We start from the raw sequence: 12,723 nt of genomic DNA, 5'->3' as shown, positions 1-12,723 counted from the left end.
CTAAGATAAAAGACTAATTTATATGCAATGAATCCCGAGGGAACCCTGCTCCTGCAAACCTTGAATAAGCTCGTGAACTTGGTCCGTCTTCACTGTGAAGAAACAAAAGAAGAGTTCCATCTCCAAACTCAGCTCAGGCGTGATTAGCATTTCTAAAACATTAGCTCCGCCTGAAAAGGATTTATTTGGAATCTCTCTCTCTGCCCTGTTAGATGCACCCTATGAACACCCTACCAAGATAATGTTACTATAATTTATTGAATATTGTTCAATCAGTTCGCATTCAGGGAGAAATAGGCTCCTCCAAGCTGATCTTATTGCTGTCACTAACTAATCATCAGTCTCTATTAACATCATAAATAAAGTTGGAATTTAGGCATTTCTACGCTGCAAGGCTTTTCGATGCAATCTCAAAGACATTTTCCGACAACCCATTGGCAGAAACAATCTTCTCCAATTGAGCCTGAAATTTTGACAAAACAAAAATGTCAGACAGTACCCCCAAATACCAAGAGCTGTAAAACAGGAGAAAAAATAGGATGAAAAGAAAAGCATGTCCATCTTGATGCCATGGAAACTTTGGAAACAGTAGTGTGCTTGAGGCTGACTGGTTTAAGCCCGACCTGGGCTCGCCTAACAAGTTAAATGAGCCAAGATTGTACAGTAAAAATAAGCTCAGTCGTAGAGTTTGATCAGCCTTCTGGGCTCGTTAAGCCTGTTTAGGCTCAATTAAGCTAGGCTTAATTCTGTATTAATTATATATTGTATAATACATAATATAAATATTATATATTATGTATGTTAAATCTGAACCATTGACCTTAAATGTTCAACGGTTCATCATGGACTAAACAGTCCGTATAAATGCTTAAAGGTTAGGGCTTAGGCTTAATCCACCAGGTGGTTTGGTGCCCTCTCCTCAGCTTTCCCTCTCCAACTCTCCTCTTCCCCAATCTCTCCTCTCTGTGATACCGTCAGTGGCAATGATGCAGTGGCCTACAGGGACGACTAGTCGATGACAGTGAGGTCTCCCCCAAACCCCTCTCTCTCTCTCTCTGCTAACAATATTCTCTTGCCGTCACAGGCGTTGTTAAGTCTGCCCTCATTTCCGGAATAGTTAGTGACCTAATGAGGCCAGAAGGGTGACCATCTTTACATAGGAGCCACCAAACTCTAGATTCTTTTCCCTAGTAAGGTTGCACTTCTTTTCTCTTTTCTGCTAAGGTGTAAGAGTTTCCTCTGCCCTCTAGTAATCTGGTGTTAGGTTTATGCTTCATGGCTATCATGAACCCAGCCAAGCCAGGCTCAAGCTCGACCACAGGCCGGGCTCGTACATCAATTATCAGGTTCGGCTTCAAGCTTGAGCTGAGTTTAAGCAGGCAAAAAATAAATCGAGCCAAGTCTGAGCAGTCAAAAAATAAGTTGAGCCGAGCTTCTAGAGCTATAGCTCGGCTTGTACTCGGCTCATGTGCACCCTTATTGATGGAGGCATAGATTGGTGTACATGAAAGGTGTTGAAACATTACCTTGGCAAGAGCCTGCCGGTTCTCGTCGTAACGCTTCCATCTTGAGAATGCTGACACCATGCGTGAAGCAACCTGCAAAGAACAAAATAAAGAGTAAACCTAAAATTGCTAGAACAAAGAACACCACATGGATATGCAATTTTCTTCCTGTTTCATAGATTTTCATGCTTGAAAGAGTTCACAGCCCATGAAAACGACTTGAAACAAACCTGGGGATTTAGTTTGTCAAGCTGCAATACACAATCTCCTAAGAACTCATAGCCAGAACCATCCTTTGCATGAACATTCACAGGTGACCCACAGAATCCGCCAATGAGAGAATAGACCTGATACCCAAGAAAATAACAAGTGAACCTGAATGAGATAGCTGGATGGTTAGGTTGCACTTAAGGGTGCAAATGGAACAGGTTTGATCAGGCCTTCAATCTGAATCTGCCAATATTTTCAGTACAGAATCTTGAAATAAGATCCTCATTTTAAATCGAATATATTTTCAGATTCAGATCTAATTTGATCCATTTGCAATTTTTACATGTGCAATCCTAGATTTGATCTTCTATCATAATTGAGGAAAACCTAGATTTCAGTCTTCTATCATAATCAAGGGGTTGCAGTTTCAAATTCACAACGGCCCCAGCTAGACAATCAAACAAAAAGGGGGAAAAAAGCTCTGCACCTAAAACATGATAAGTATTTAGGAGAAACAAAGCCATCTGAACCTTGTTTGGATTGCGAAGATCAAAGGCTGGGTGCTTCAACAAGTTCTGCACATTCTTCACATTTCCAGGGATATCAGACATGGCTTGAAGGCTAAACCATTTATTCACAACCTACAGAAAAACAGGAAATCTGTTGGATAGCGTGACAATTAAGCATGAATATATTTTGCAGAGACTAAAAGCTAGAACACAATTGCTCTCTCTCTCTCTCTCTCTCTCTCTCTCTGACAACATAATCAACAGTCTAGTCATCATTCCGTGCACAGAAATAAATAGAATGCACAACGTTCCAAATTATAAGTTTTAAAATTGGAAATTTTGACATTCAGAAAGGTGTTAGCAAGATAAGAAAGAATACTGTTTTTTTGTTTATTATATGAGAAAACTGCAACTGGGATCAGAGACCTGACCGCTGATGAGAAAGAAGTATTTGTAGCAAAAAGAGGAAAACAATGATGAATTTGCAGCACCAAATATGTATCAAATAAACATAATCTGTCATATAGGTACATTTGTTGGTACATGGGACAATATCGCTATGACTGGTAAGGCATGATTGTTTTTCAAGAAAAGGGTGCAAGGTTGCAGCGGTTTCTTTATATAAAGAAAAAAAATAGAAGGCAAAAAATATTTGTGAAAATATATATCTCTTATATCTCTGTGTAGCAGCACCAAAAACACTCAGGAGCGGTACCCATAAGTACCAATATTGATGCAGATACACTGAGCATTTTGAAGTTTCTATTTTACATAGAACAACCACTATCCAATCTGTAAGTTCTTTGTACTGCCCTTGACAGCACAAGATGAGATCACAGCTAAGGACATCTAAACATTCATTTTTTCCTTTGGTTTCTGGAAAGGTTGAATTCACCACTTAATATTTGACAACAACAACACGAGGGAAAAGGGTCGGAGTCCCACCATGTCTATAAGTTAAGGTAAGAACTTGACATCAACAAATATCCTTGTGGAGGCAAAGACAAATTGTTTGGGCTTCTGCAGTTAGACACTGCTTGGGCAGGGCCACCGTTGGTCATGGCTTTCCCACAGGCAATTCATACTTCTTATACACAAAAATTATGAGAATGCTTCAACTTTTTACCATTTTTCAAAAGCTTCCTCAGTCAAGAATGAGTGGGCTTCACAAATGAGAAGAACTCAAGCCACCACCACCACCAACACAGGCACTGCTCCAACCGAGCAGGAAAGCCTCATCAACACATGAACCAAAATCTTATTCTTGAATTTTTACTTGAACCATAACTAACACTAGAAAATTGCATGTTTTTCCAGTCTCATGGCCAAGAATTTCCCCAATCACAAAATTGGATCAGAGTGAAAGCCGCCAAAAGATGGAAAGGGCTACCTAGAATTAAGGCCAGAGTGAAAGCTTAGAGTGGACCATCGAGGATGCCGGCTGCAGAGCATGGTGGGTTGTTAGGATCTTGGTGGTTTAAGGGCATGACTTACACACCTTAATCACCCTAAGGACTTTTGGTGTATTGGTTAGGCGCCTAATAGCAACACATTGTAAGTTCTGAAAAAAAAAACCTGAGACTTCTCAAAAAATAACAGTAAGCACAACGAAAAAACCAAGTTTTAGTAAAAAAAATCACAATAACAGAAAAAAGCATACAAGTTATCAAAATGTACGAAAAAAGAAAAAAGAAAAAAGGAAAAAAAATACTAGAAGTGCACAAGCAAGCTAACAAATACAAAATATCATGATATTTGCAATATGGCAATATTTTGAAAACATATTGATATTTTGCATTTAATATTGTTCTATATCTGTATCATGATATTTTAAAATACCATTGATGTCTGTGAATGTCTGGAACATAAATAAAATGGAAACACAAAGGTTAGAGGCAGAAAAATAGAATTGCTGAGCTTGAAAAAGCTAACCAAAAAGTCATGCTCCCACTTCTTATAGAAGTCTGACAAAGCATCATCACGAACGTCACCAGGGTTTTGTGCTAGTGCTTCTAATGCTGCAAATTGCTCGGTCAAGTTTGTTGCATGTCTGTATTCATGCAATGCTAGTTCTATAAGATCTGGTTCATTCAGTGAGGCGAGATATACTGTACGACAAGATCCATGTGTCAATTGAATGGAATTGAGTTATGAATATATATGTATGTGTGTGTGCACGTGTGGTAGTATGCGCTTTCTTCATGGATATGTAGCCATGAAAAGCTACATGTAACCTTTAGAATGTGCATGGCATGATTTTACTACTCTCGCAGGCTATATGTCGTAAGATTCATTTTTCAAGACAGAAATAAAAGGCGTCTACATTTCACAAAGAGACAAGCAAAGGCTTGCAAATAACCCAAATCACAATGAAATCATTATGTTCACCTTCTTCCCAGCCTTTTCATTCTAAATCAACTTGAGATAGTGAATTTTCTCCTAGGAGAGTAATGTTGGCTTTCATTGCTCAAAATAAGGTCATCACCGACCTTTTCTCAAATGCACTGTTTCTTTTATAGCAAACAGATGTAACCTATGTTATGGTGACGAGGAAGATTACCATGTCACGTCTTTTGAAGCTGCCCACTGTCCAGGAATTCATCAGCAATGGGCTGGACAAATAAAGAGTTTGACCTTTAAATCTAGACCATGCCATAGAGAGGTCATGACAGACATAGGCCTAAGGAGTGGTCTCACTCTTTGGCAATGGTGGATCATCCAGGCATGGAATGTGTGGCTTGAGAGAAATGCACAAATTACCTGAGTTGACCTATCTTTGACAGAGAAAAAAATAGGTTAATTATCATTGATGGATATGCAGCTACATTGTTTCACTATGTTCTGATGCTAAGTAATGTGGTTGTGTTATTGATTTTTTCTGTTTTTTGTTGTTTTGCCTTTTGTTTTAGAGGCAGCTTATAATGGACAGATCAGGTATATCACGGCTGAGGAGCTGCAGAAATGAATTATTTTGAGTGTAGCAGGACTCACAATTTTGGTATTCCGTGATCTGCCTTTATATTTTGCTGCTCTTTTTTCTTTGTTTATTTTGTTCTTTTACTCGTTGCTATTCTTCTTCTGCAATAGGCTGAACTGTTATGATCTGATATCTTATTTGAACTAATATTATTGTCTGCTTCTTCATTACTAAATTGATTCTCTATTTCTTCAAAATGGTTTGATACATATATATATATATATATATATATATATATAGAGAGAGAGAGAGAGAGAGAGAGAGTGCTTATCAAATGTTCCAACAAGCTTATTGATAAGAAACATATAGACAAAGATCCAGCAATCCAAACCATGCGTGAGTCTGGGTCAGGCTTATGCAACCAAACCATCTTAGCTGAAGAGCAGCATCACCAAACCACATAGACATGTGACTGAACCCAATGCAAGTTTGTCAATGAAAAACATATAAAAGCTTTAAAACAATAAGGCAAATGCACTTATTAATGTGCATTTACTTGGCTGGTATCATCCACAACCATCCTAAGAACATTATCTGGTCTACACAAAAATGTAGTGTAAGCATTTCCCCAGTATATTCCATTTAAGGGAAAGCCAAAATGAAAGCATGCCCTATATCTAGCTAACAAAATATAGATACTTACTCAGTGCTGTGTTTTTTAAAGCACGCCTTGCTTTATTCTCATGGTTGAACTCATAAGGTTCTCGGGTTGTGTTCTCTTTAACCTGATGATCCAAACTGCAAGTTAACTCCTTACGCAAAACATATAAAAAAGGAAATCACACAGTCATTTTGGAAGAGGATCATTGTGAAAAGTCTATTTTCTACAGTTTATAGAAAACAGGAAAAAACTATGGAAGATTATTAAACAGACTCAAGATGTCTTTTCCATCAAACCAAGAGGCCACTGAACATGCTGCACACTCTAGGAACACATTTGGACTTGCAACATTTAATACTCTGGTCTCCAAATTCTAGCATAATGATATGTTTTCTTCCACAAAAGGAAAAAGGGAAAATTGTTTCAACATTAGGGTTTGTCACCATTTCTTCAAAAACACAAGTTCTTCCACATATTTGGTCTCGTATTATTCACAACCAAAAGAAAGGGACATATGGAGGTTAGTTGGGTCCTTCAATTATTTGCAGACAATCTTTAAAACTTATGTTTATAACAATCCAGATCACAAGTTCTGGTCATGACGAAGAATAGCATGCACCAGGTTTTAGAACTACCCCAAATCAAATCTCAGACACAACTCTGCTGGTCTCAGGAATTATTCAAGAGCTGGAACCAACTTAAGCTACCCAAACTGAGTAGCGGAGACCAATGGAAACAGAGCTAACCTATCCCATGCAACTCAATTTGAATCTAGCATTTCAGATTAAATTTTAAATCCTAAGATGGGCCAGGTGCATCTTCATATCAACTCAATCTGAGAAGGATAGAACATAGATATGCACCTTGCTTATAAGTTCTCCTCTCAGTTCAGAAGCAAGTTGTCTTTTAATAAAGCGACGAACAGCATGAACAGCATCTGGGTCGGCAACTTCCATCAGGTCCATGATTTCCCCCTCACCAGGCAAAGAAATTGCCCTCGTAACAAATTCCTAACAACCAAAGAAACAAAAATTCATTAGTATTCTGCATATTTAATCACACAGAATAACATGCTAAAATGGAATTGACTAATACTTTATCCAAACTTGAGTCGGAAAGAATGCTCCTAATTCCATCCACAAACTTTGGATTCAATGTCAGTGGCTTGTTCTGCTGAAAATCTGACACCATGTCCAGCATCAATTTCCTTGCTAATGTTTGTCCTGCTTCCCAGCTGATGGAACATTAAAACCACCTTATCAGTTCATTAACTCAGACACAGAAGGCTACAAAAGCGTACTCCACAAAATTGGGAAAAAAAAAATAAGAAACATACCGATTGAACTCATCAGAATCATGTGCAAGAAGGAAATACAAGTCAGCATCAGTAAGATCAGAATCGAGACGGACAGGAGCACTGAAGCCACGCAAGAGGGACGGGATCGGCCTCTTGGGTATATCAACAAAAACAAATTCTTCTTCTTTCTGCTCATTGACAAATAGGAAGCTTAAGAACTTCAGGATTATGAGACCAAGACAAACTATGAACTATGAAGCACATCATGAATATTCAGTCAGTCAATAAAATTAGTGATAAAACATCCAGATATTCAAATTTAGTAAGATAAACAAGTATTTAGATTTTCCAGTATCGATGATAAGATTGAGGATAATCAAGTCAGGTCTTCAGGTGATTTGAAATTCTGAATAGTTTATCCCAGCAAAAATGCATTTTTCAGAATTGTGGGGAGAAAAAAAAACCCTTCATGTTAAGAGAGAAATTTAGGAATGCAAAGACTTCAAAATATAAAGAGGTAGTTCAACAGAAAATAATTGAAAGAGGAAAATTTTACACTCATCGATGTAGATGACACATGAGATCTGTTCCTGTCTAGAGAGAAGAACTTGCCTTTGTAACACGAAGTACTGTGGTGAACACAGGGTGACCATTATCTGTGACAGGCTTCAGAATCCCTTCATGATAAACAGTAGTGAGTGGTAGGTCCTTTCCACTGGAATCTAACAGACCAAGGGCAACAGGTATGAACATAGGCTCCTTGGTTGGCTGCCCTGGGGTTGGAGGTACTTCTTGACTGTAAGAACCAATAAATAAGCTTATAAATGGTCTGTAGGAATGTTTGCACTAGTGCATAAAAGAGATGCATAAAAAGAATATATACAGTGAATGGCCAGTCCTAACCAGGGTTACCGGAAACGCTATAGGACTCAGGGAAGCGTGCTTCCCCGAAATGCATCACTTCCAAAATGTGCGGGGAAGCGACCCTCTTAAATGGGAAGCTCGCTTCCCAATATCATGAAGCAAGTTTTCTTTTTGGGGGGCTTGGAGCCTTTAACAAAATTTTTTTGCCCAATATCAGGAAAACTCGATTCCTATTTATTTTCCACTTGAATCCTAGGTCGTTTTCCTCTTTGCTTCCAGTTCGCTTCCGAGATAATTCCAGGTTTGCTTCTAAATCGTTTTGCATTTCCGATTTCCTAAAATTTTAGAAGTGCCTCGCTTACCGCTTCCTTGGCTGGCAACTCTGGTTCTAACCAACTTAGGGATGGGTTGGTGTAGACCATTTAAAAAATTCATAGCTGCAGACGTTTTTAAAATTAATTGAAACTCTAGATTTCTTTAATATTCCTAAATTGATTATTTAATGAAAAATTGAAATTTGTTCATTGCAAAGTTTTGGTTCAGTATGGGACGTTGATATTTAGGATCTTTTAGAAACTTGTCAACATAAGAACTTCCTCATCTAAGAGATGTTTTCACTAAATAAAGATCAACAATTGTAGGGTTTAATTTACAAAACATTCAATAAAATATCAAAACACTTATATGGTACATAACCTTAGTCCATACACAAGTATACAGCTGTAAATTACAACTGGACTTTCCACCAAGCAAGTCTCAAGTCAATCGAGACAGCTATGTATGAACATCAACATAAAATGTATAAATTGATCCTAACTAGCCATTTTCCCATATTTCCGTAATTACCAAATCCATGCAACTCGGAACCACTTCAGTGCAACGTTTCAACTGAAGAAATATTATATGTTGCCTGTCACATCAGTGAAGTTGTCCATTACAAATGGAATACAAGAGGATACAGTATGGGAATACCAATAGAACATGCATATGATTATCATTGTACAATTACACCGACATGAAATTACAAATCAGGAAAAGAGAAGCCAACAAGTCTGAGACCCAAATCAGGTGATCAAACAAAAGCATTGAGATCATAAAGATCCACCAGCTTGGCACCAAGTACAATTCAGTCAAGCATACAAAATAATGTTTAATGCCGGAACCATGTTTCTCAGATAAATCATGCAAGATTTAATTCCTCATGTAAATACCAAAAGTCTTGGCAAGAAAGGGAAGAAAAAGCATGGGATGAAGGGTTAAACAACAATAATTAATTGTCATGGGATTGGTGCAAATTCACCTGAACTTGAGGGTAAAAGTCCGAGCTTCTGGGTTATAGGATGAAGCCACCTTAACACAAGGTGTACCAGCTTGGGAGTACCTGCAGATTAAGAACTCCCAGGCGTAAGTGACACAACAGAATAAGTAATTCAATAGGATAAATATTCTTATTAGCAGCACAGATAGACTGTACCATAGCAGGAAGTTTGCAAAATCAGCATCATTTGCATCTCTCATAGCAGCAAAGAAATCTTCACAAGTTACTGCTTGCCCATCGTGTCTTTTGAAGTAAAGATCCATACCCTGAACAAACAAAGTCGATGCGTTAGAAGCAAAAACAGAAATGTGCTTATCCAAAAAACTAAAAATAATTCTAAAGAACCTATAAATATCCAGCATTTAAAAAAATCATGAAAGTAAATACAAGAGATAAGAGAAAATCACAAAGTAGAGAAAATTAGTAGAGAAAATGTCTAAATGAAATTTCCCATCTATACAGAAGGGGATATTATTCATAAATATTTGTAGGCACCATTTTGGGATATGAAATATGAAGTGGTTATTCATGTTGAACTGCTTCCTGCATTATCTGAATCCAGTAACCGATTAACAGCAAGGAGTTTGGGGGCAAACTAGCAATAGCCCAACATGTAGATTACTAGTGCTGCATACCTTTGTGTTGAATAGAAAGATATAAATGAGAAAAGAGAGCTCAACATCATTTTAAAACATATATATATATATATATATATATATATATATATATATATATATATATATATATATATATATATATATATACACAAACAAAAAACAATGTGAATATTGAGAGTATATGAACTAATAAAGGAAATATCATCTACAAAAATTTAGATCTTCAGGCAAAATTTACTGGAGCGTCTTAATGCAAAATTAACTACTTGGATAACAGAAATCTATCTGATCAACATTCCAAGACCTCCATCATTATTTAAAAAGAAAATAAATTCCCAAGAAGCTATGGCCTCAATGTAGGCTCCTAAGCTACAAAGTCATTATCTAAAATCAGTGCAAAATTGTAATACAATCTACAGAAATCAGTCTCCTGCAGAAGAGACAAACAAGATCAAAATAATCACTAGTGATACCTTGCGGAATTCTGAGCTTCCAAGCAAGGTTTTATACATCCTGACAACTTCAGCACCCTGACAGATAACAAGGATGTATTTGAGTTCTCATGCTAGAAAATAGTTATTCAGAAATTGCTAACAGCTTAAATATTAGAAAAATCCACAATGAACATGCAAATGTCCTGACCTTTTCGTACACCTGCAATTAGTGACACCAAGAGTAGTGATGAGCGCAAATTCATACAAACAAAAGAGAAAGAATAAGAAATCAAATGTATATGTAGAAAGATCTCCATAGCAACAGTAACAGAAGAAAGATAAAAGGGAAAAAAAGGAAAATAGAGAAGCATACCGTTACTGTAGACCATGACACAAAGCACATTGTCCACAAAAGCAAGCCAGAGTGTTAAGCATGCCAATGTCCAACAGAAAAAAGAATCAATTTCTCACACAGCAACTCCAGTCAAGAAAATCATTCATCTTGGAAGGATAGAAATATAACATCATAAATATTGAAATTCGCTCAATCACATGGTTGAAGAAAAAGAGAACAAGTGCAACCCACCAGTATAAAAGTTGTCCATCTGTTCAGAATTTAAAAAACAAAACCGAAAAAAACATCATTAGATGGTCGGATTGGCCCTAACTAAATTCTTAGCTTCTTTTGAAGAACATAAGTAATTATCTAAAGCTCAATGATACCTTGATATATGAGTGTGGTCGTACAGGATGAGCCATAGGACCAGCATCCTGCAAAGTTAAGAATACTTACTAATGACCAACAGTTTATTCCAAAAAAACAAGAGATGGAATTATAGAGATTGAAATGCAGTAGCAACTAATTTTATGATATGCCCAGTAAGCTACACAACAAAATCTCATATGAACAACAGAAACACTACAAGACTATCAAACATGCAACAGAGAATCATTCACCAGCTCAATACTGTTGAGAATTGTGAATTATATGTATGACCATTTTGGGTGTTACCCCCCACTTGTGGGTGTATATTTCATTCTTTCTAGGGGTATTCTTGTAAATCTTCAGTTAGTGTAAAGTCAACAGTTTTTGTCCTGTACTGAGATAGAGGGGGCATCGCCCATATATGATTGTAATCTTTTCATTCTTGGTCTAATGAAGTTTCCTTTGAGCTTTCCTATCTATTCACTCTCACCATATATCTTCTCTCCTTGCTTTGATATAGTATTAGAGCCATATCTGAACCAAAGGAAAGATTGAGATTGAGTTCAGGAGCAGAAGGAGACTCCATTCAATTGAAGCTTGTGCCCTGCATTGGGATTCGTGCATGCTGACATCAGCACCATCAGTACAGATGGTCAATTATGATCTGTTTGAGTTAGGGTTTTAATCTAAGTCACACGGACTCGGCTATAAGGTCGACGCACCCGCGTCAACACTCCCCGACACGAGTGTGGACACGGACACAGTCAACCAAGTGTCGGACTCGGTCAACGCACCGAGGTCGAGTCCGTCCACATTTTGGACTCGATCAACTTTGACCGAGTCTATTTTTGTCCATTTTTTAGGGAAAAAGACGTATAAAAACTAAAAAAATCAATATATATATATGTGTCTTATTATTGTTATATATATATATATATTTTTTTTTAAAATATATATATATACATATATATAGCCATGCCCCCATGTCCAAAATTTTTGAAATTGCCCTGCACCTGTGTCGCACCCGTACCCGCACCCATGTGATAGGTTAATAGACTTTAATTTTAGGAGTCTAACGAATCAAGAATTGTGTTGGGTCCAGATTTACATATTTTTTAATATTTTCTGGATAATAGCTTGATTTGGGTCCAGATTTGAGAAATCCACTCGTATCAACCTTAGCGATAGCTTTTGTTGGTTTGGATTGGATGCATTTTGAATGTTTTTCAGTATGAAAGCATTTGGACGTTAATTGGGTGCATTCTATAGTGATTTGAGTAAGTTTTGATGTTCTTTTGAAGGTAGCATTTTTATTATCGCGTATTTTCACACTCAATCATTTTGAGATTTTTCAAAAATTTGGCTAAGTATAAAGGAAAAATTGGTAGATTCTTGATTTTAAGCAGATGCTTTTGAGTCTGAACTTGGCCCAGGTCTCATCAACAAGGCCTAAACGAACCACTTAAAACGTGAGAAAAAGTTTTATTTATAACCTTTATATTCAAGCGAAATTCGGGTACTTTTTGGACGAATTTTAGAAGAGAAATTCAAGTTATATATCGTTGGATGCGTCTCGAAATTCTGATCGTAATGATATTTTACTTTTCTGAATTCGGGTTATGGTTGGCTCAAAAATCGCTTTTTTCGAAAAAAGGACTCTCGATAGGTCGGGTCCGGATTTAGAT

The 12,723-nt window shown here is 37.1% G+C and overlaps 1 protein-coding gene across 1 annotated transcript in view; it reads right to left on the bottom strand.

Moving 5' to 3' along the window:
* Positions 1 to 239: 239 nt before the first annotated feature.
* Positions 240 to 12,723, bottom strand: part of LOC149844999 (puromycin-sensitive aminopeptidase-like) — an 84,072-nt gene continuing 71,588 nt past the window's right edge. Inside the window, exons 17-33 of the mRNA XM_089986727.1 lie at positions 11,056 to 11,103; positions 10,885 to 10,937; positions 10,706 to 10,710; positions 10,541 to 10,552; positions 10,372 to 10,457; positions 9,438 to 9,547; positions 9,264 to 9,344; positions 7,712 to 7,895; positions 7,139 to 7,287; positions 6,898 to 7,036; positions 6,666 to 6,812; positions 5,845 to 5,926; positions 4,157 to 4,332; positions 2,246 to 2,356; positions 1,736 to 1,852; positions 1,527 to 1,598; positions 240 to 463 (exon numbers count right to left, since the gene is read on the bottom strand). Coding sequence (XP_089842853.1) covers positions 383 to 463; positions 1,527 to 1,598; positions 1,736 to 1,852; positions 2,246 to 2,356; positions 4,157 to 4,332; positions 5,845 to 5,926; positions 6,666 to 6,812; positions 6,898 to 7,036; positions 7,139 to 7,287; positions 7,712 to 7,895; positions 9,264 to 9,344; positions 9,438 to 9,547; positions 10,372 to 10,457; positions 10,541 to 10,552; positions 10,706 to 10,710; positions 10,885 to 10,937; positions 11,056 to 11,103 — 1,653 coding nt within the window. The 3' untranslated portion in view covers positions 240 to 382. The remainder of the gene's footprint in view (positions 464 to 1,526; positions 1,599 to 1,735; positions 1,853 to 2,245; positions 2,357 to 4,156; positions 4,333 to 5,844; positions 5,927 to 6,665; positions 6,813 to 6,897; positions 7,037 to 7,138; positions 7,288 to 7,711; positions 7,896 to 9,263; positions 9,345 to 9,437; positions 9,548 to 10,371; positions 10,458 to 10,540; positions 10,553 to 10,705; positions 10,711 to 10,884; positions 10,938 to 11,055; positions 11,104 to 12,723) is intronic.

This window comes from Nuphar pumila, chromosome 2 (genome assembly GCF_984573655.1).
Source record: "Nuphar pumila chromosome 2, dmNupPumi1.hap1.1, whole genome shotgun sequence".
NCBI classification, from domain to species: Eukaryota; Viridiplantae; Streptophyta; class Magnoliopsida; order Nymphaeales; family Nymphaeaceae; genus Nuphar; species Nuphar pumila.
Note: the sequence above shows the minus strand (reverse complement) of the source record. Positions and strands in the feature narration are given on the sequence as shown.